General features: G+C 38.8%; 1 protein-coding gene across 3 annotated transcripts; it reads right to left on the bottom strand.

The window, feature by feature from the left end:
• Positions 1-1,616: 1,616 nt before the first annotated feature.
• On the bottom strand, positions 1,617-24,089 carry MAFF (MAF bZIP transcription factor F). 3 transcript variants are annotated; one of them, XM_053721254.1, is made up of 3 exons: positions 23,993-24,089; positions 13,290-13,346; positions 1,617-10,184 (listed from the first exon to the last, which is right to left on the bottom strand). In XM_053721254.1, exons 2-3 carry the CDS (start codon positions 13,323-13,325, stop codon positions 9,774-9,776), a joined length of 447 nt encoding a protein of 148 aa, XP_053577229.1. In that variant the 5' UTR covers positions 13,326-13,346; positions 23,993-24,089; the 3' UTR covers positions 1,617-9,773. The 3 variants fall into 3 exon arrangements, with proteins under 3 accessions (XP_053577229.1, XP_053577230.1, XP_053577231.1); XM_053721255.1 differs by lacking the exon at positions 23,993-24,089 and adding an exon at positions 14,327-14,343; XM_053721256.1 differs by lacking the exon at positions 13,290-13,346 and having other exon boundaries at positions 23,993-24,060.
• Between the last annotated feature and the right edge of the window lie 427 nt (positions 24,090-24,516).

The raw sequence follows: 24,516 nt of genomic DNA, 5'->3' as shown, positions 1-24,516 counted from the left end.
CAACAGAAAGCAAAAATGCTCAATCCTAAATCTAAAGTCTGTTTCCTCCGTAGCTGGAGGCAGCAGATTCCAGCCCAGAAAGAGCACCCTCTGAAGTATCAGAGGCGCCTTCATCATCGGATAATCTTGTATCAGATAAATCCAATAAGCTAGTAGATGACCCCTGGGAGGGATAGCAATATTTAACCTTTCCTTTGCGCTTAGCAGGGCAAGGTAAAGCACTAAAGGTCGCAGACACTGCCGTTTGTAATTGCTTATTAAAGTCTAGCGGTAACAGGGCCCCTCCAGATGGAGGATTAGGAGTGCTATGGGAAGCTGCATGTGTAATAGGAGATGACTGTAGGGTGCGCACCTCACGGGACGGAGACTCCTCAGAGCTGGATGGCTCAGCGGTATAAAACATTCACTTTCTTTGAAAGGATTACTTTATCAAGGCATGTGGAACATAATTAAGCAGGTGAGAATACTGCGGCCTCCTTACAATATAGACAGGTATTAGATTTAGGTAAAGAGGGAGTACCCTTTAACGCATCAGAATCCTCCATAGCTTGCGCTTATAAAGCAGACAATAGATAATAAGATAAAACAGCACCTTCATCTCCTATGACCCAGGCCAAACAGAGAAAACGTTTCTTCTCCGGTAAACCGTACGGTCAGGAAAGAGGAAATCAGTGTAACCACACCAGGTCACATGGTGCGTAATTCAGGACCGCCCCTGCTATAGGAAAAGTGTGCCAAGCCTTTCAGGCTGCGCAGCTTCCAAAAACGAAAGTAAAACCTGTACGTTCCAACATCTGCCTGAGCCACATCTCACACATTAAATAATCCCCCTCCGGAGATATTAACCCTTGATTCCAAACGGATAAAAGGAGCCACACTGTGACTCTGTCTTCTAGCGTTATCATATGTGTATAAAAGATGAAAACGATCTTACTGGAATCTATGCCGTGGAACAGAAGCACAGCCTCTCAAGTTTGACAGTCTTGTAGCATCGCTCCTGACATGGACTTATGTGATGGAAGCAGGCAGTAAAACTCGTCAACACTGATTGCTTAGGAGCTGTTAATTCAAGTCTGGATGGGTTCGCAGAGAGACTCTCCCTGCATCTCCAGACCCTAACATTTGTTAATGCTCTCACTGAGAGGCTGACAAGACTTTTTAAAACTCCAGTCCCATTTCAAAGGGTAGATACCCTTCATAAGGAACTACTCTGAATTTTCTGCCAACCTCCTGTGACAAAAGGCAAAGAATGACTGGGATATGAGGGAAGTATTTAAGCCTTTGTCTGGGGTGTCTGTCTCCTCCTAGTGGCCAGGTTCAGTATTTCCCAACAGTAAGGAATGATGCTGTTGACTCTCCTCATATTAAGAAGGAAATGTTGTATATATTTAGACCTACAAAATGTTTCACCTCTGTCCCCCCTCTAAAAAACAAACAAACTAGGAACTGGGACAATTTGCCCAAATTAGTGTAAAATGTAACTTGTAAGAAAGCCCCTGTGCATATTACAAAAATTCTTATTAAATACAAATGTGTGTGTTTTGTTTTTTTACCAAGATCGGATACAATTGATAGTAGATCTTCAGCTGTTTTTTTGTTATCAAAAATCAGACTCCTTTTACATGAAAAATGCTTTATTTGAACATTATATAAAATACACTTATAAAGGGACTTTAAAATGCTTCAAAAATAAATACCATTCACTATATTTATATTTTTATATATATACACACATATATTAGGTATATGAAAATGTTCATGAGCATTATAATGCGGAATAAGTAATGTGCATTTGTGTCAGACACAGATACTGCACCACCAGCTCTGCATGTGCTGCGCGGAGTCACTTCACCAACAAAAGGGTGAAAGTCTGATAAAAATAAAAAAAATGTAGCCCTTTATTTGCCAGTTAGCTGAATCTCCTTTGGGTTTAAGAGGGTTAAAGTTAGAGATGTGAATTTGAATAATTTTTGAGGATCCAAATGCAGAAGTAGGCAGCCAATTGTGCCGTTTGGATATTTTCGTAGCCGGATTGATTCTAGTGAAAGATCACCATACTACGATTTGTGAAAATCCATATCTTAGTGTGGGGATCTTTCACTAGAATCAATCCGGGTACGAAAAGATCCAAACGGCACAAGAGGTCACCTACATCTGCATCCTCACAAAGAATCTGAATGCACATTCCTAGTTAAAGCAGAGTTGTTTGATCACTCTAGATAGAACAGTATACTAGAGTATAAACATTATCTTCTACGCATATTCTGTGATCTGACAGACACCTTTACCCTTGTCAAGAAGATTACTCCAATTCAGTTCCCAAAAGGGCAATTTTTTTTTTGTAAAAGATATGTCATAATTAATCTATTTATTAAATAAGTTGAGCAGCCTTTAAGCAGAGGTGGTAAGAGACTACTACAGTAACAACATTCAGTACTATAGAGGATACAAAAAAAGGCTACGTTTTTAACTTTTAAAAAAATGCCAAAATGGTGAAAAGGTCTCTCTAGGTATAAAGTAAGATAGACCAGACAGGCAGTAGTCACATTATGTTGTGCATCATGCTATTCAGCGTTACAAAAGGGCTAAAAGGGACATTTTTGTGTGGTTTTTACTTTTTAAGATATGATTGGGTCTATTTGGACCTCTGCATTAGATGGTAGCTTTAAATTGTATACCTATTACAGTTTTTTTTTTCTTTACCTTTTAAAATAGGATATGTTTGTTCAATATAAATAATACAGTTTTTGAATGTTTATTGAAACCAAATTACATTTTTGGCAAAGGTTTAGACATAAACCTCAATATGGTGGCAGCGGTGGGATATCAGTGCTCAGCAATGCATTGAAATTACAAGACTGGATCTTAGGAATAGCCCTTTACCAAAACTACACAACATGTGAAGTCTAAATATGTTGCTGAAGAGGCAGTAATTGCAATGAAGAACAAGGGGAAATAATTAGGTAGGCCAACTGCATATTGTTGGAGTGACCAATGCACCATTTAAAAATGGTACCAAACGTCAAAAATATAATTCAAAAGTAAACTTCCATGGTTCTGATAGAATGGACATTTATAATTGTACTTTCCAATTTACTTCTGTTATCAAACTGACCTCTTTCTCCTAGACTCTTGTTGAATTGTAGCGCCTTTCCATGAGAACATACTGAAGTAGGCTCAGGAGTGTACACATGTCTCGGGTACTACATGAATAAAAACCCTGCTGTCATATACTGCTTAAGACACATGTTCGTTCCTAAGCCTACCACAGTATGTCTTAGTGGAAACGAAATTTCTAATTGTTTAAAAAAAAAAATCCTCTATCTGAATCATGACATTTTTAATTTGACTTCCATGTCCCTTTAAAAGGAAGTAATTAAAAATGTACACCTCCAGGGCAACAATCCAAACAAAGCCTCAGGAGGTATGCAGTTTACATAAGATTTACACATTTTAATGTGTGGCATAATCACCCTTTGTGTGGGTCAGTGGTGTCCAATTCAAATCCAGAACTACTTGCTCCAAATGAGCCCCGCATTTAAAGGCTGCCTCTGGTAAATCATGAAATTTAGTTAAGGTTTCTGGTCCTTGAGGAGCACATTTGGACACTCCTGATATATGCCATGTCTTGTCTAATACAGTTATTTGATTAGAAGCGAAACCGGTTGCCCACCATAACCTTTGATTCTTAAAAAGGGTCATGGAACACTCAGATTTTTTTATTATTATTAAAATTAGGCATTTTGCATGCTACACTGCAGTGTACTTGAATTATCAGTTACTGATCAGCCATAGTCCCTCTCCTTTAAAGGGACACTATACCCAAACATTTTCTTTCATGATTAAGGTAGAGAATACAATTTTAAACAACATTCCAATGTACTTCTATTACCTAATTTGCTTCATTCTTTAGATATAATTTAATGAAGAAATAGCAATGCACACGGTGAACCAATCACAGGAGGCATCTATGTGCAGCTACCAATCAGCAGCTACTAAGCATATCTAGATATGCTTTTAAGCAAAGAATATCAAGAGAATGAAGCAAAATAGATAATAGAAGTAAATTAGAAAGTTGTTTATAATTGTATGCTCTTTCTAAATCATGAAAGAAAAAAATTGGGTTTCATGTCCCTTTCATTTGTGTAGAAAATACTGTGGAATCCCCACAATATCACAAATGTGTTTCATACTACTGCACATTAAGTAAAATAAGACCATATTGAGGGCCTATGATTTTAGACGTTGTATCCCTAATTTTCCATGCAACCAAAAATTTTGATCATAGAATTAAGCATAATACAGATTGAGAGTTCCACGTTCCTTTAAGTTTTAAAAAGACACTATATTTGTGACAACAGCCAATAATAATAATAATAATAATAATACAAAAATAATATTTCTTTCTACTGGACAAACATTTATAATATTAATTTAAAAACATTTCCCACCATTTCCCTATAAACTTTAAAATAAAAATAATATAAATATACAGAAAAATAAACGTCTCAAAACATAAATAAAACAGGAGGGGTGTTTTCCCCCTCCAAATAAAAGCATGTGGGTGATGAGATTAATTATTTGTAATATAGGCCCAATAATATCACAAGTCACAAACAAAACACAGACCTCTCACCTCCTGCCACAGCTAGATTTTGTTTTAACCCCTTGACTACAAGAGAGAACACTGCAGTGCATTCCTACACAATATGGTGCAGCCCTCTCTCTCTGGCAGCCAAGGGTTAAGCAGCTAAAATAAAATTTACAGATTGTTTTCCAGGAAATACAGATAAAACCATATTTCCAGAGGTAACAGTATTGGGGCTTTTCCTGTTTGCCCAAAACTGGCCATAAAAATATATAAAAAAGGACAATATAGTAGTATTTAATGTCTCTTACAGACAATGTACCTTGCAGCAGTATTTGATGCAGAATAGAAGGAGTATGTTCACATGTTTAACTCTTTTGCTGCCATATCAGAGGGTTTAAAAACACTCGCCTGTCAACATAAGGGTTAATAATCCCATGCCACAACCGTTCGTTTGCTTAAAAAGACTAATCAAGGACTAAGTTTGCAACCAAATCATGAAGCTCATAACCAATCACGTCAACCGGATAAATAATCCCCAAATTCTAATAAACTTGCCTCCCCTATTTCACATTCATCTCTTTCCTGTTTCCATCACATGTATTAAGACTTACATAAAACAAACTGGGCATTTCCCATGAAACCTGTCCTATTTACTATGCTCTTAACTCCTTATTTACTAAACACTGAGACTAATTAAAAAAAATGTATTTTTATAACCTGTAAAACACTGTTGCAATATACTTTATTTATTTTGTCTCATTTCCCTGTAATTTAAACCTGAAAATGCTCCTTTCCTGAAAAAAGAAAGTGCATGTGGCAGCTTCTCATACCTGACCCTGCAACATATAATGTCCCTAATTTGTATTTGTTTTTCTTATCATTTCTGCTTATATTAAACTGATTTGTTAACACAATGACAGTGGCAAGCCCTGTCATCTCCAGACTCCATTCTGGATTGGCCCCTCCAAATAAGGAAAGTGGTAGGCGGAGGTTGAGGGATTAATCTGTTCTAATAACATTCAGATTCTGCTAACAAAGTTGTAATTGTAAAGTATTTACTGTCCCTTTAAATAAAGAAATTCTCAAAGTCACAGAGAAACATAAATGAGATTGAATTTAAACTATATTTTTCTAATTATTGCCAATTAATGTTAAAGGGGCAGTCAAGTCCAAAAAATACTTTCATGATTCAGATAGAGACTGTGATTTAAACAACTTTCCAATTTACTTTTATCACCAATTTTGCTTTGTTCTCGTGGTATTCTTAGTTAAAAGCTAAACCTAGGAGGTTCCTATGCTAATTTCTTAGGCCTTGAAGGCCGCCTCTAATCTAAATGCATTTTGACGTTTTTTCACCAGTAGAGGGTGTTAGTTCATGTGTTTCATATAGATAACATTGAGCTCATGCACGTGAATTTACCAAGCATTGAGCACTTATTGGCTAAACTGCAAGTCTGTCAAAAGAGCTGATATAAAGGGGCAGTCTGGATAGATTAGATACAAGGGCCTCTATTTATCAAAGTCGGGCGGACCTGATCCAACAGTGCGGATCAGGTCTGCCAGACCTTGCTGAATATGGAGAGCAATACGCTCTCCGTATTCAGCATTGCACCAGCAGCTCACAAGAGCTGCTAGTGCAACGCCGCCCCCTGCAGAATCGCGGCCAACTGGCCGCCAGCAGGGAGGTGTCAATCAACCTGATCGTACTCTATCGGGTTGAATTGCGGCGATGTCCGTCCGCCTGCTCAGAGCAGGCGGACAGATTGGGAACAGTGGTCTTTAGATCGCTGCTTCATAACTGGTGTTTCTGGCGAGCCTGCAGGCTCGCCAGAAACACGGGGCCTCAAGCTCTATCCAGAGCTTGATAGATAGGCCCCAAGGCAATTACAAAGTAATTACATGTATTATTCTAACTGTGTTGGTTATGTAAATCTGGGGAATGGGTAATTAGGGGATTATCTATTTTTTAAAAACAAAAACAATTCTGGTGTTGACTGTCCCTTTAAACTTAAATTTCTTCTATTTATTTATATTTTTTTTGCATAAAATGGGACACACCTCTACAAGCATAAAATACAATAAATATTTTATTGATTTACTTATAAACAGTAATATACTGTTTTTGTTTGTTTTTAAATATAATACATTTTAAAACACTGTTTTTAAATGCAAAAATGACAAACTATTTTTTTTATATATATATAAATAAATACATTAAAACAAATGATGTCCGTTAAATTTTACAACTGGATTATGATCCGTACAACAGTACTTTTATAAAAGGAAATGTCTATATATTAATATGTTCCATTACTGGAGAAGCTATTTGAGTGGATCAAGCATTACAAGTAATTTGTTCCAGAAAAAAAAATTAAAAAATGACCGTAATGACTAATGATTTCATGACCTTTAGTCACTGGAATGTTTACAATTCTTGCAAAAATATTTTTTTTTTTTAAGCACGTTTAAGGTCTCCGAAGTGGGATAATATACTCTAACCTTTCCTGTACACGAGTACTCACAAGTCAGAGTCACACGTGATTTATGTGGTGCCTTAATGACACTTCTGGTTTGCTGTAACGTTGCCTTGCTTAGAATTTGTTAAAAGGGAAACTGCACAATATTAGTTGTTTCCTCGTAAAAAGGGACAGGAAACCCCAAAATAACCTTTTGTGATTTGGATAGAACGTATAATTTTAATTAACTTCTACTATCAAATTTGCTTCATTCTCTTGTTATCCTTTGCTGAAGGAGCAGCATTGCACTAGAGGCAGTTAGCTGAACACATCTAGTTAGCCAATCACAAGAAACAAAATGTGTGCAGGCACCAATCAGCAGCAGCTCCTATTAGTGTAGGGTATGTGCTTAATCTTTTTCAGCAAGGGATACCAAGAGAATGAAGCAGATTTAAAACTAGAAGTGGAAAATTAAAAGTGTCTTAAAGTTACATGCTCTATCTGAATCATGCAAGTTTAATTTGCCTTTCCTATCCCTTTAATGCGTTCTAAAAGTCTTGTTATACCTCCTGCAGAGTATTATATGTATGGAAAACTGTTCCTTTTTGTTTAAGTATTTTAAATAGCTGTTTTTGCTTTTTAAAACCAACACCTGTTTTTCTCAAGGACAAGCTCAAAAAATGGGCTTAGCCGGCAGGTAAAGCAGACTAATGTCATATATGTATAACACAGAACCTAATATTTAGGTATGGAAATGCTTATTATGGCTGGGGAGCTGAGTGAGCACAACCACCACTGGGAGATTATTTATGGATAATGTTGCCTGTTTACATATCTTTTCTACAGATAATACATTTGTTAATCCTATTTTCAGTATAGCCTGCAGTTTCAAATAACAAAATAAAGGTAAAGGAACCACTTGTAACAAATACACTCCAGCAAGTAAAATGACCATTAGAAACACATTAAGGTGAGATGTCCCTTTAAGTGACAATGCTCATCTTGCAACTATTTGAGCACTTGTCTGCACTGTAGACTTATCCGGCAGCAAGTGGGTTAAATGAACACATTTTTAGAGGCTTGTAAAGTTTGAGGGCTGCAGTAGAATGTTGCGTCTCACAGACCCAACAAAACCATCTGAGGTTAATAACAGAGGGCAAACCATAATTTTTCTATTATTGTATTACTATATACAATTGGTTAATACTATAAATATGGTATCAAAGATTGCATTATCTTGCTCTCAAAATGTTGTAAATTTATGCCTCCAATAGCCGCTATGTTTTGTGTTATGATAGAAAAAGTCAAATTTATTTTGACCTCTCTGTGACCTTTAGAATTTACAATTAACCTAACACTATTAGAGCTAATCTTGCTAACACCTAGGTAATGTATCACTAAACATAAGCCAACTCTTACAGACTTGTGCAGCCAGAAAGGTGTTTAGCATGAAAATTTACATTCACTTTAATATTAAAGTGCCAGTTTTTAAAAATTCGATTAAAATCAGGGGCACTTTAATTCATCAAAATTTACATTTCACTCGTGTTGTGAAAATACCTTTTAATCTTGACAGCCGCTGCATTGCTTCCTCCGCCCATTGCAAAGCCTCTTCCTGGGTCTAAAATGAGGAATCTGGCTTCCTCCAATCACGGCGTTGCTTCAGACACCGATTCCCCCGGGGGGGAAAGCCATGATTGGAGGATGACCATTCCATCATTTCTGACGTAGGAAGAGGCTTGCGACGACCGGGAGAAGCTGGAGCGGCTGTCAAGATTAAAAGGTAAGTATTTTCACAACACGAGTGCCCCTGTTTTTAATTGAATTTTTAAAAGCTGGGTACTTTATCATCAAAATTTACATTCACTTTAAGTTAAACCACTGCACCTTTAAATGTTGCCATCTTGCTTAGGTGGTAAACCAGTTAGGGCCCCTATAAAACAGAGTATTGCAAAGTGATATATTGTTGTCCTCTCTGGTATACAAGGGTTTGACTACAATAGACTAGCTGGGCAACATCTTGACAGAGCCAAGATATCACACCCATTTCCACAGCACTTCTTTTTCTTTTTTAAATGCCCACTATTTTCACTACATTTTCCTGGTAAAATTAATTACCATACCCCATCTTACATTTCCTTTACCATGTACCTCTCCTTACATTCTCCAGTTCACCTTTGCTCTCCCTTCTTTTCATTTAGATGAGATTATCTACCTTTCCCAACTACCCACCAGAGTAACTGGTGTTGAGCTTCATGGAGTGACGCTGTGTGTAAGCCCCACCCCTGCAGAACGAACGGTTGGTATTTACTCCAGCTCTACAGTTAATCATAAAATTAAAAAAAAAAAATGACAATTTCATTCTAGGTCAGAAACTTGTGCACTGCCATTCCTCATTGAAGAATTTCCAGAAGATGCACAAAAAAAACATAAGTCAGGAGTCTCGTGTCAAAAATTCATCTTATTCTCCACTGCGTTTAGGAATCCAAAATTTCCGAATGGTAATGTCACTGTTTTGGGCTAAAATTTAGCCATAATCCTTTTAAAACAAAGTGATCTGGAAACGATCCATTAAACTCAAGTAAGAGCTGGATGGTATGAGAACGATATCCTTTTGATGCCAATCTGAATCTTCATAAGATTGTTGTCAGGGCATGGGCTGGTGGCTATTAATGAAATGGGATGTAGAGGAGATTTAGGGCACAGAAGAAACATTTCCTTCTCTGTTATGAGTAGGAATTGCCAGATGACTTGACAATGGTGATGACGCTGGTGGCTGCCACTTTAGCTGGAGTGATGGGCCCTCGGGATACGGAGTGGGCAAAGTTTTGTAGAGCCTCGTATTTAGCTCTTAACGCATCCAACTCCAGTTTTATGGTGGAGTTTTCTTGCGCCAGTTTCTCTACTTCTTCCTGAAGGTCATTTTTCTGTTTCTCAAGCTCTTCTTTCTGGGAGACGCGTTTTACTCGACAGCTGGCAGCATAGCCCCGGTTCTTTAGGGTTCTTCTCCTCTGCTTCAGCCGTACCACCTCCTCTTTGGACAGACCACGTAAGTGGTGGTTTAGCTCCCGCACAGACATAGACATTAACTCGTCGTCAGACAGCACTGGGGTATTTTCTCCCATCTCTCTTTTAACCTGGAGAAAAAGAGAAAAAAAACTAGGTTAGATTCCTTGTAAGAAACCATGTTAAAAAAGGACATTGGACCACAAATATAATTCCATTTAAATGTTTAATTAGGTGTAATAAAAAAAAATACAATTTGCCTTCACAACTTATTTTGCACCTTTTCACGCAATTTATCTATAAAAAAATAAAATTTCATGTTTTCCACTTCCCTAACTGAAGGTAAACATAGTCAAGCTTTTTTCATGTGTTCCGGAACTACAAAACAATGCAAACTTTGTTTATGAAATTAAACTCCTAGCACGTCATTAATTAAGCAATGCTTTGTAAAATAAAGGCTTTAAAATCAATCATTTTCAATTTCTTGCAAATCAAGAGCGGTTTGCTGCGTAGAATCTATATTCCTGTGCTTATAGACAGATGTAAATAAACTTGTGCTCTGAGCTAAACAATCACTTTGTAGAATGTTGCATGGTTATGTAAATATTGCCATACCCAGCCTCATGGGGGAAGCACAAACGATACTACAAGGCATTTTATATCAAAAGCCGGCAAATTATATAAACAGTGTATATTGCAATGTTGTTTTATTTGTCTTAAACTTTTAATGGGGAAATAGAATGTTCAGTTTGAACCTCCATTAAATGGATTATAAAGCATCTGTTGTTAAAGTGATGGTAAGCTCTCCCCTTTTTAAAATCAGATCCTTTGCAATGCAGTGCTTAATTGTTGATATTTTCAGGCCCATTTATCAAGCTCCGTACGGAGCTTGAAGGGCCGTGTTTCTGGCGAGTCTTCAGACTCGCCAGAAACACAACTTATGAAGCAGCGGTCTAAAGACCGCTGCTTCATAACCCTGTCCGCCTGCTCTGAGCAGGCGGACAGGAATCGCCGGAAATCAACCCGATCGAATACGATCGGGTTGATTGACAGCTCCCTGCTGGCGGCCGATTGGCCGCGAGTCAGCAGGGGGCGGCGTTGCACCAGCAGCTCTTGTGAGCTGCTGGTGCAATGTTAAATGCGGAGAGCGTATTGCTCTCCGCATTTAGCGAGGTCTTGCGGACCTGATCCGCAGTGTCGGATCAGGTCCGCAAGCCCTTTGATAAATGGGCCCCATAGGGTCTATTTAACAAGAGGTCGCCGGAAACAGGAGTTAAGAAGCAGTGGTCTTAAGACCGCTGCTCCTAAACTCATACGCCGCCTCTGAGGCGGCATATAGCAATCTGCCCAATCATGTACGATCGGGCTGATTGACACCCCCTGCTAGCGGCCGATTGGCCGCAAATCTGCAGGGCGCGGTATCGCACCAGCAGCTCACAAGAAAAGCTGGTGCAATGATAAATGCCGACAGTGTATACTGTTGGCATTTATCGATGTGCGGCGGCATGGTTCGCTATAGTGGATCATTTCTGTCCGCACATATATAAATAGAACCCATACTGTGCACGACTATCCTTTTAAATGATAGTTTATTTTTAATCGAGGGGACAAAAGCAGATATAAAATATATTAAAAAATAAATAGTTTTCATTCTTATTTGACGAGCAATTTAGGGTTTCATATCCTCTTTACAAAAGGCTGTTTGCTTGTATCCAAATCTCAGATACACATGGTAAAAACTAATGTATGCCCTGGTTTATTCACATATAGTGAAATGTATTCTGTCTGGATCAGGTCTAACACAAAATATAGTGATAAATATAGGGGATAACTCAGCTGTCAACTGTCTCTAAAATACTGTTTTCTCGTGTCAGCCAATTAAAATTCCACAAAAAGGATCATCACAGTGCAAAAATGACATGCTTTAAAGGTTGGGGTTAAAATACCGATCTGAAGCTACAGAGAACTGCTAGTACCGAGCAGACATGGATAAGATAACCTTATGCTTATCCCAGGCATTAATTAGTATGTAGGATATCCTTATGCTTATCCCAGGCATTAATTAGTACGTAGGATATCCTTATGCTTATCCCAGGCATTAATTAGTACGTAGGATAGCCTTATGCTTATCCCAGGTATTAATTTGTATGTAGGATAGCCTTATGCCTTTCCCGGGCATTAATTTGTACATAAGATAGCCTTTATGCTTATCCCAGGCAGTTAGTAGGATAGCCTTATGCTTATCCCAGACATTAATTAGTATGTAGGACAGCCTTATGCTTATACCAGGCATTAATTTGTACGCAAGATAGCCTTTATGCTTATCCCAGGCAGTTCGTAGGATAGCCTTATGCTTATCCCAGGCAGCTAGGGATCAGAAGGCACGGGCTATGATCAGAGCTATTGATAGGGTTAAACTCCCAAGTGGTACACCCATAGATGGTGCAACAAACAATACTGAGATGGCGTCATCGCAGCCGCTGCATTGTGTCAGGCGCAATACTTCCTTTAGAGCGAAAATACAGCAGATAGGGTCAAAAGAGACCCAAAAAAAGATGCTGTAATGACTGAGGGATTTCTAGCCCACGTGTGTGCTGCTGTTTATATCCTCGTGCTGCAATCACAATGCTGGCAGCTGACCTTATTACTTAGCTCAGCCACAGATCTGGGAACTTCAGCAACCAGAAGACTGGGGCGTTTAACATGTGATTATTGTACACACAACATGGTCAGTGTCAGCATCGGAAGAGACCAAAACGCAAAGTCTGTAACCAGTAGCAACCAAACCGAGGGCCCTGGTGCTAAATATTGTACCTCAGTAGTAAGTATTAGTAATAAACATGTAGCTCTGTATAATGATTTTAAGTAGATTGATAGATCTACTTGCAACCAGCATTAATAAAAGGCTTCCCTGTATTAGGCTTATACAAATTCTGCACACGCCTGTGTATAGACTGGCTGTTATGGGGCCCCTAGGACTTAGGCCCTGGGGCCACTGCACTAATGGTAGTTCCACCCCTGTCTGTAACCTGCAAGTGCTTTAACTCAAACAACTGCTTTAGACAATTTGCGGCATTATGAAAACTTAAGTTACAGATTTTGCTTTCTGTTATCTCTAGGGAGTGTGGCACAAAGTGCTTAATAACACAAAAGAAAAAGATGTTTAAATATCCCTATTAAATGCTTTCTATAAAGGGGCGGAGAATTGGTTTGTAATAGGATATTTGGTTTTGTACCTTTAAAGCTTTGGCGGAGATTCCGTCTGAAGACATGTTTCACCTTTTAATTGCCACCTGTGTGCGAAACAACGAACATTAATTTTAGTTTGAGTAAAAAAAAAAAAAAAATTTAAAAAAAAAATCACCCAGAGATGCACCATTAGGAAGGCGAAATGATCAGAGCAGTATTCGTATTCCCAGTGCTTTAAATGATTTACATTTTTTATTCACAAGGCATGAATCATGCAGTATTCACATGACAAACTATTTTATCAGGGATAAGCAATGTTAAATTGAAAGGAATCCTTATACTGCCATGATTTAGAAAGAGCTAAAAATAAAAAATAAATTAATATATTATTTTATTTCCAATTCTCCTTAGCATACTGAGGTACCCTAAGGAGCGAGCACGTGCTTTGTGCACAAGACACATGCACAGTTCCATTTATACTTCCATGCCCCTTTATGGATGGTATAATATTTATCTTACTATTTTGAGATACAGTTATTCAATAAATTTGGTGGACCAGGAATTTTATGAGTAGGTTTTGTGGTCATTAAAACTATACATAAATATAGTTCTTGACATTTTCCCCAAACATACAGAATTTTTTTTTAATCTTTCCCTTTCTTACAGCCAATGTTTGGAGAGATTTTTACCCCAAACAAATGTGCTTAGTTCTCTTGGCATCCTTTGTTAAAAAAAAGAAAAAAAAAGGAATACCTAGGTAGGCTAGGTGCTGATTTGGTATCTACACACCAACGTCTATTTTCATTGGCTCACCAAATGTGGTCAGCTAGTTCCCTATAATGCATTGTTTTATCTGTATTTAACCCTTTTGCAGGTGAGCAAGTACATTGCTATATACAAGCAATATTGCAGTAAAATCGTAAAACACATTACCGCATTTTCTTTATGCGCTTTTATGTTCTTTTAGGTAAAGTATTTGTCCGTTCAGAAGATATGGAAGGTTATTACTTGGAACCAACACTTTTTCTGTTATCTCCATTCAATATTTACCTCCTGTAAGTCTAAGACCCTAAACAGTCAATACCTGCTCTCCCACCGATTCTATTCCTCCTACTCGCCTGTTCTCAAAACCCAGCGCAGAATTAGTAACAATACACAATGCTTTGTAGTTAAACATTAGCCTGTAAGCAGACCTCGGTCACAAGGTTTTTTTATAGAAGGAAGTCAGTAAGCCAGAGGAAGAAATGGAAAGAACGTTTAGCCACAGAATATGCGGAAGTTTGCGCTTAAAAAAAGAAAAACGAAAAGGGAATTTATGATTCTCAGAGGTTATCAAAACTATCCATTTAAAATAAATAGATAAAATTATATTTTAGAAGTTAACTACTAAGTCTGACCACATGTACATTGTATAAATATACCGTTTGTTTTTTAGCTTTGATGTGTAATACACCCTAAAGAAAAATGGCAAATTTTGTTACGTTAAAAAGTATAGTTGCCAGATGTAAAGTATAAAATGGTCAATCCAGAATTTTCAATTGGATATCCAGTTAAATGAATGCATAAAGATATGATTAAAATCAGAGGTCAACAAATCTGTTTAAAATTTAGGAGCCAGTAAGAATATTTAAGAGCGAGACAGATGTATTTGAATAGAGCTATATGCTGAATAACTCAAAAGATAGGAGCCAGTGGCTCTCTGATTTGTTAAGCCCTGAATAATAGCCATTTTATTTTTTTAATTTTAAAAACCCTAAACAACAGGGTTTATACCTATTATCATATTACATTAACGTTTTCAACAGGGGTAGATTCTCTTCTGTGTGTGTTACTAGCAGCCAAGTGGGGTGAAATCACTGCATTGTTTATTCAAAGGCAGCTGAGGGGTAAAATGACTGGTTTGTGTTTAGTTTCCTGCTCAGATGTGAACAAAATAAAATACAAGACACAGCCTAGGCCACTGTGTGACCCTACAGTCCCCACCTGCTGGTCTGCGGAAGACAGATGGCAACGCCCGGTAAATAGATTATCTCTGGGTTTTTGAACGGAAGAATATGGGTTTGAATGTTAACAAATCCACAAAAAGTCATCCAATGTACATTACATGGGAATTTGCATAGATAATAGAGCCCTAAAGCAGTCATAGTCCCATTGCATCTAAACTATGTCTAAAAAAAAAAAAAAAAGATCTATAAACTCCCAATGCATGAAAATCAGTATCACAATATTTATCTCACTTTTTGTTTATGAGCACAGACAGCAAAAAGCCAGGTGAATAACCCCCAGTAGGGAATGGCACTATGCCCTGGTGGTGCTATGTCACTGAGCCCCACGTGTGGTGGGTGGGGGCCCGAAACAGCAAGGGTGTGGGTGAGAAGGCCTGATAATGTCACAAGCTGATATGCTGAGTCAGTGAGCCGTATGACTTAGCACCGGAGCGGCACACAACTCACTGGACATAAATGCTTTATTTTAACCCCTTAACAACCAGCGACGTACCCTGTATGTCGCTGGTCTTTCTACGGGGCTTGATTATTCAATTTTCCGATAGCGCAGTCTCGCCGCTATTTCAGGATGAATGGTATAATAGCGCAGTCTTGCTGCTGGTGGCAAGACCCACTCAATTATAGGCAGGACGTACAGGGTAGGTTGTGGTCATTAAGGGGTTACAGACACCTTTTTTGGATAATATAAAGTGCCTAGAATTATAGGTCTGGCTTTTAAAGGACCAGTAAATACAGTAACTTTGCATAATCAACAAATGCATGATACAAATACAATGCAATTGCACTTAGTCTGAACTTCAGATGAGTAGTAGATTTATTTCCGACAAATTTTAAAGTTATGTTTATTTCCACTCCCCCTGTACCATGTGACAGTTATCAACCAATCACAAATGCATATACGTATATACTCTGAATTCTTGCACATGGTCAGTAGGAGCTGGTGACTCAAAAAGTGTAAATATAAAAAGACTGTGCACATTTTGGGCTAGATTTATCAATGCTGAGGCGTACAGGGGCGGGTATACGCGCCCCTGTACGCCTCAGCTCGCCTGTGGCGGGACGAAATTACCCGCAGGTAATTAACATTGCACACGAGCGCAATTTTGCGCTCGTGTGCAATCCCGCCCCCTGCCCGCGCACAGCCAATCACGCGCGGGCAGGAGCTGTCAATCTCCTCGGTCGGACTCGACCGAGGAGATTTCATTTCGCCACAATAGAGGTGGCGAAGATGTTAGGGAAGCAGCGGTCTGGTGACCGCTGCTTGATAAATTGCGGCGAGCAAGTTTTTGTGAGAACTTGCTGCCGCAGGGGCTTGATAAATCTAGCCCTTTGTTAATAAAAGTAATTGGAAAGTTGTTTATGATTTTGGTGATTATTCTCAATATATTTGTATACAAATATTACACTCTGGTTCCTACATTTTAAACAGATTTGTTGACCCCAGAGATAATACATGCGCTAGTTAAAAAATAAAATTGCTTTCTTACATTAAAGAGCTTTAGTTTTACTTTGCGTTTAATCCCTGCAAAAGGGTTAAACAGATCCAGAATGTTAGTGATATTTTAGATGGAGTTGAATTAATCAGTGGTAATGAAGTTGCGCTATAACTTACTTTTTAATATAGATATAAACTCTACGCTCTGCCGCCCACTTCAAAATGTCTTTTTTTTTGTGAGCGAACAGCTTGAATTTTTTTCCCCAATCAGCGCTCTAGCCATACGGCACTCACACAATTTTGTTTTTGTATCTAGAGCAAAAAGTTTTAGTTTGTGCACTAAACTGATGTGCATAAAAAGCCGAAGTTAGAATATCGCGATTGCGTCAACGTATTCCCCAATAGAAGTCATTGGTGCAAAAAACACCCAACTCGCGCTCCAACCCGATCGGATATTCTTAAGTGCGTTAACCCAACATAAAAACATGAATATTTCACGTTAAAAATGTTCCTCACAGTCTTAAATATCAATTGCACTCAAGTGATAGCATTTACTTTCAACCAGACGCACGCAAACACACTGTGCGTAACTGTTAGCCCATAACCTGGCCCTTAAAACACTATTGTAAGTGAAATTAAATAATGGGAACACAATAAAAAGGGATAAAATATTAAAGTACACCGTCCCTTTTAAAACAGATCTCATGCAATTAATTTGAGAATTTCTGATGCATAGAAAACATTGTCATTACCATCTCTAAGTTTAAAAAGCAAAGGGTATTTCAGTGTGGTGTAACCCCCCCCCCCCCCCCCGTAATGAACTTTAAACTGTGATAAAACATTCTTTTGAACGCCCAGGGTACGAACTGATTGGGTAACACATAACCCTTTCACTGCCAGTAGAGCCACGAGCAGCAATCGGCTTCCACTAATGTTACTGACACAGGAACTGGAGAATTTGTGCTGAGCGCAGGCTTTTGTGCAGAAAATCTTAAGCATGGTCCTGGGCTGGCCTGGGAATTTATGCTGACTTATGGGGAATCCGTGTAGGCTGTAAACTGCCAAAACAGCAAAATCGTATTCTTTTTCCAGTGTTTGTTGATCTCTTAACTGTGTTTATCAGGACAGGCTCTGGCAGAACAGGGATATATTTCAGGGTGACCTAACTGCATACAATCAGGACAGGCTCAGACACAGCAGCATTTTTGTGTAATTTAGGACAATCTGACTTGATATTATCAGGACAGGCTCAGATATAGCAGAGTCTGTATGTAATGTAGGGTGACCTAACTGCATATTATCAGGACAGGCTCAGATATAGCAGAGTTTGTATGTAATGTAGGGTGACCTAACTGCATATTATCAGGACAGGCTCAGATATAGCAGAGTTTGTATGTAATGTAGGGTGACCTAACTGCATATTATCAGGACAGGCTCAGATATAGCAGAGTCTGTATGTAATGTAGGGTGACCTAACTGCATATTATCAGGACAGGCTCAGATATAGCAGTGTTTGTATGTAATTTAGGGTGACCTGACTGCATATTATCAGGACAGGCTCAGATATAGCAGTGTTTGTATGTAATTTAGGGTGACCTGACTACATATTATCAGGACAGGCTCAGATATAGCAGTGTTTGTATGTAATTTAGGGTGACCTGACTACATATTATCAGGACAGGCTCAGATATAGCAGTGTTTGTATGTAATTTAGGGTGACCTAACTGCATATTATCAGGACAGGCTCAGATATAGCAGAGTTTGTATGTAATGTAGGGTGACCTAACTGCATATTATCAGGACAGGCTCAGATATAGCAGAGTTTGTATGTAATGTAGGGTGACCTAACTGCATATTATCAGGACAGGCTCAGATATAGCAGAGTCTGTATGTAATGTAGGGTGACCTAACTGCATATTATCAGGACAGGCTCAGATATAGCAGTGTTTGTATGTAATTTAGGGTGACCTGACTGCATATTATCAGGACAGGCTCAGATATAGCAGTGTTTGTATGTAATTTAGGGTGACCTGACTACATATTATCAGGACAGGCTCAGATATAGCAGTGTTTGTATGTAATTTAGGGTGACCTGACTACATATTATCAGGACAGGCTCAGATATAGCAGTGTTTGTATGTAATTTAGGGTGACCTGACTACATATTATCAGGACAGGCTCAGATATAGCAGTGTTTGTATGTAATTTAGGGTGACCTGACTGCATATTATCAGGACAGGCTCAGATATAGCAGTGTTTGTATGTAATTTAGGGTGACCTGACTACATATTATCAGGACAGGCTCAGATATAGCAGTGTTTGTATGTAATTTAGGGTGACCTGACTACATATTATCAGGACAGGCTCAGATATAGCAGTGTTTGTATGTAATTTAGGGTGACCTGACTACATATTATCAGGACAGGCTCAGATATAGCAGTGTTTGTATGTAATTTAGGGTGACCTGACTACATATTATCAGGACAGGCTCAGATATAGCAGTGTTTGTATGTAATTTAGGGTGACCTGACTACATATTATCATGTCAGGCTCAGATATAGCAGTGTTTGTATGTAATTTAGGGTGACCTGACTGCATATTATCAGTACAGGTTCAGACACACCACAGCTTGTATGTAACACAGGGTGATAAACCCCACTCTGCCTGAACCAGTCCTGATAACATGTAGCCAGATGGTATCCCTGTGTTAAGATACAATCCCGGCTCTGTGTGAACCGGTCCTGATAATATATAGCCAGGTCATCCTAAATCAGTGTTTCCCCACTCCAATCCTCAAGTACCTGTAACAGACCACATTTTGGAGTGCAGGTAAAATAATCAGCTGATAGGTGAGCAAAGGTTAGTAACCATGGTTACTGATCAGCTGATTATTTCACCTCTGCTATTGTTCGGATATCATGAAAATCTGGACTGTTAGGAGTATTTGAGGACTGGAGTTGAAAGGGCAGTTGCAGTGTCTGAGCCTGTCCTGATATTATGCAGCCAGGAAGTCACTTTAAAAACAAATAAACCCTTCTCTTTAACCTTTCCTGATATCTAATTTATAGCATGCTATCAGGACAGGCTCAGACAGTGCTGAGTTTGTATCTAACAGAGTCATTTCCAGTCTGATTACATCAGGAGGGGCTCAGACTTAGGTTCCACACTGTTCAGCTCCAGCCCTGCAGCCGGAAGTACACAGAACATAACAGAAACACACACGCCCCCTTATGTCAGTGAGACACAGAACAACTCCCAAGGAAAAACAGGAATGTTACGTAAGGAATGTTACAAACACAGCTCCGACATGACTTCATATGGGACTTATCAGGGGGCCCTCAGGCCTGAGCGCATGTACACATTCTGCCATTACCCTACCGCATTAGATTGAAAGCTCATTTGGCAAGGATTAAACCTCTGCCCACCCAGACGTCTCATCCTAATATACACAGTATGTCCCTAAGGCAAACCCGTCTGCTTCTCAACCCCACAAAAATATTAAAAACCTTCACATTCATAACATAGTTCTCTGTGTGTCTTTCCGTTTCAACCAGGAAATGTCCCTTGTTTATTTTTCTAAATCTAATAAATCTGATCTTTGTTAAAGTACTGGAGAATGAGACAGGGAGCGAGACGCATACGTATACAGGAGCACAAACTCTACACAGATAAAACAGATGTGAGAACTAAAATAGAGAAATGTGTGGATACCACTGAGAACATGAATATACAGAAAGACAATTGTATCTCATCTATATAAGGAATAGTTTCTATATTTAGCTTTTATTGTACAACACTACAGAATATGCTTGCACTTTATCAATAAATAATAAAATATGTATAAAAATGGTTGCTTTTGTTGCTATACACACACACAAACCTGTGCCTCACTGCCTATGAAACTGCTGTATACAGAGCTAACATGAGGTGTTCTATAGTGTGATTGTAATAAACACACGTAACAGTTTACTTGAATATGCTATAGCCCTGCTTTTCAAACCTATTCTCAGGCCTCCCCAACAGGCCAGGTTTTCAGGATTATCTTGAATGAAAGCAGGTAAATAATCACATTACTAATCAGCTGATTATATCTCATGTGCTCCAGTTCAGATATCCTCAAAATTTGGCATCTTAGGGAGGCTGAGGACTGGTTTGAAAACCAGTGCTCTATAATAAGGTATCTCTATATATCTGAATGTGATTGTTTTTAATTACATATTAGACATGCAGAGCTGATCCTATAATGAAACAACAATAATATTTATATACAAACACACATTGCATAGACAGATGATGCTCCCATATGTGTGTATATATATATATATATATATATATATATATATATATATATATATATATATATATTTTATCAAACTACAGATGCATTGTATACACACACATGTGCTATGTATCACATATACACATCAGTACAAATAGATTGTAAACATGGAGACCCGACAGAAACTATACATACACACACATGACTACTGTACGCACAGATGTGTGAACCATGGTATCCCTAGGCTACGTACACAAACATCACTACATTGTATACACCAGTAAGGGGGCGTGATGACCCTATAATAATAACAGCCTATAGATGCTACATGCCAACTCAGCATTACTCATTATTATACTTTGTGTAACACATGATGAGCCTATAGATTAAATACCCACTCACAGACTACACACACAAAAGATACACTGTGTATAATATGTCACACTACAGTAACCGTCTATAGACACACACAGATACACAATAACATGTCACCCTACAGTTACAGCCTATAGACTAGTACACACAGATACACTGTATACAGTAAGGTGTGATCCTACAGTAACCACCTATAGAACACACACACTATATGCAATGAGGTGTGACCCTATAATAATAACAGCCTATAGATGATACATGCACACTCAGCATCACTCTATATACAATGAGGTGTGACCCTACAGTAACAGCCTATAGACTAGTACACACAGATGCACTGTATACAATAAGGTGTGATCCTACAGTAACTGCATATAGAACACACACACTATATACAATGAGGTGTTACCCTATAATAATAACAGCCTATAGATGCTACATGCACACTCAGCATCACTCTATATACGAGGTGTGACCCTACAGTAACAGCCTATAGACTAGTACACACAGATGCACTGTATACATTAAGGTGTGATCCTACAGTAACTGCATATAGAACACACACACTATATACAATGAGGTGTTACCCTATAATAATAACAGCCAATAGATGCTACATGCACACTCAGCATCACTCTATATACAATGAGGAGTGACCCTACAGTAACTGCCTATAGACTGCACACATAGATATTATAGGGTTATACCTCATTGTATACAGTGTGACAGCCTATAAAACACACAGAGGAGTGACCCTACAGTAACAGCCTATAGACTGCACACACATATACTGTAGGGTTACACATCATTGTATACAGTGTGAGCCTACAGATACTGTAGGGTTACATCTAATTGTATACAGTGTGACAGCCTATAGATACTGTAGGGTTACACCTCATTGTATACAGTGTGACGTGACAGCCTATAGATACTGTAGGGTTATACCTCATTGTATACAGTGTGACAGCCTATAGCTACTGTAGGGTTACATCTCACTGTATACAGTGTGACAGCCTATAGATACTGTAGGTTTATGCCTCATTGGATACAGTGTGACAGCCTATAGATACTGTAGGGTTATACCTAATTGTATACAGTGTGGCAGCCTATAGATACTGTAGGGTTATACCTCATTTTATACAGTGTAACAGCCTATAAAACACACAGAGGAGTGACCCTACAGTAACAGCCTATAGACTGCACACACATATACTGTAGGGTTACACATAATTGTATACAGTGTGAGCCTACAGATACTGTAGGGTTACATCTAATTGTATACAGTGTGACAGCCTATAGATACTGTAGGGTTACACCTCATTGTATACAGTGTGACAGCCTATAGATACTGTAGGGCTACACCTCATTGTATACAGTGTGACAGCCTATAGCTACTGTAGGGTTACACCTCACTGTATACAGTGTGACAGCCTATAGGTACTGTAGGGTTATACCTCATTGTATACAGTGTGACAGCCTATAGATACTGTAGGGTTATACCTCATTGTATACAGTGTAACAGCCTATAGATATGGTTTATGTCTCATTGTATACAGTGTAACAGCCTATAGATACTGTAGGTTTATGCCTCATTGTATACAATGTGACAGCCTATAGATACTGTAGGGTTACACCTCATTGTATACAGTGTGACAGCCTATAGATACTGTAGGTTTGCATTGTATAGTGTGACAGCCTATAGATACCGTAGGGTTATACCTCATTGTATAAAGTGTGACAGCCTATAGATACTGTAGGGTTATACCTCATTGCATACAGTGTGACAGCCTATAGATACTGTAGGTTTATGCCTCATTGTATACAATGTGACAGCCTATAGATACTGTAGGGTTACACCTCATTGTATACAGTGTGACAGCCTATAGATACTGTAGGTTTACGCCTCATTGTATACAATGTGACAGCCTATAGATACTGTAGGGTTACACCTCATTGTATACAGTGTGACAGCCTATAGATACTGTAGGTTAACGCCTCATTGTATACAAAGTGACAGCTTATAGATACTGTAGGGTTACACCTCATTGTATACAGTGTGACAGCCTATAGATACTGTAAGTTTACGCCTCATTGTATAGTGTGACAGCCTATGGATACCGTAGGGTTATACCTCATTGTATAAAGTGTGACAGCCTATAGATACTGTAAGTTTACGCCTCATTGTATAGTGTGACAGCCTATGGATACCGTAGGGTTATACCTCATTGTATAAAGTGTGACAGCCTATAGATACTGTAGGTTTATGCCTCATTGTATACAGTGTGACAGCCTATAGATACTGTAGGGCTACACCTCATTGTATACAGTGTGACAGTCTATAGATACTGTAGGTTTATGCCTCATTGTATACAGTGTGACAGCCTATAGATACTGTAGGGCTACACCTCATTGTATACAGTGTGACAGCCTATAGATACTGTAGGTTTATGCCTCATTGTATACAGTGTGACAGTCTATAAAACACACACAGATACTGTACACAGAGAGGAGTGACCCTACAGTACCAGCCTATAGACTATACACACCCAGATACAATGTATACAATGAGGTATGACACACAATGACCCTATAGTGACAGACTCCGCGCGCCCCCGTACAAGTGCTGCGCTCGCCAGCGGCCATGTCCCACCGTACCTGCCTAGCGGGGTCCCGGGCGTCCCTGGCTGCACACGGCCGGAGCGCTGCGAGCTGCTGACCTGCGATCTTACGTTTCCTGGAATTACTCACTCACAGATTCCTTTCATTCATAAAAACACAGTCATGCGCTGACGTCACCCTAGGAGGGCGGGTGGTGCCGGTCACGTGGTACAATAGGATGATGTCATCCGGTTTATTAAAGGGGCCGCAAGTTATTGTAACGCATGTGGCCGATCAGCCCTGTATGTTTATGGGAGGAGGGCCTGCAAGTCATTTAGGGTGACTTTCCCTTTAATGAAATGGCTTTATTAGAAATACATGTAGCAGGTCCGCAGCAGGGTGGTAAGAACCCTGTATCATGCGTACACCATAACCATCTAGGGAGATAAGCCAGTTCTAAATGATTACAAAATATCAAGCCTCATATCAGCACAAATAAACATAATTTAAAGTGATGCTGTTGCTGCCCAGCAAGATTTTAGCCAATACCTTTCATAGATTTCTATTTACTACTAAATAAA

The sequence above is a fragment of the Bombina bombina genome, chromosome 7 (genome assembly GCF_027579735.1).
Source record: "Bombina bombina isolate aBomBom1 chromosome 7, aBomBom1.pri, whole genome shotgun sequence".
Taxonomy (NCBI): Eukaryota; Metazoa; Chordata; class Amphibia; order Anura; family Bombinatoridae; genus Bombina; species Bombina bombina.
This window is presented reverse-complemented; position numbering and strand designations above follow the sequence as displayed.

Bases quoted from the DNA above. Each gene is read 5' to 3' on its own strand.
- MAFF (XM_053721254.1), bottom strand. From the start codon at position 13,325: ATGTCTTCAGACGGAATCTCCGCCAAAGCTTTAAAG. The intron at 10,185-13,289 runs GTACAAAACCAA...CTTTTTCTCCAG, and splicing joins TCTCCGCCAAAGCTTTAAAG to GTTAAAAGAGAGATGGGAGA.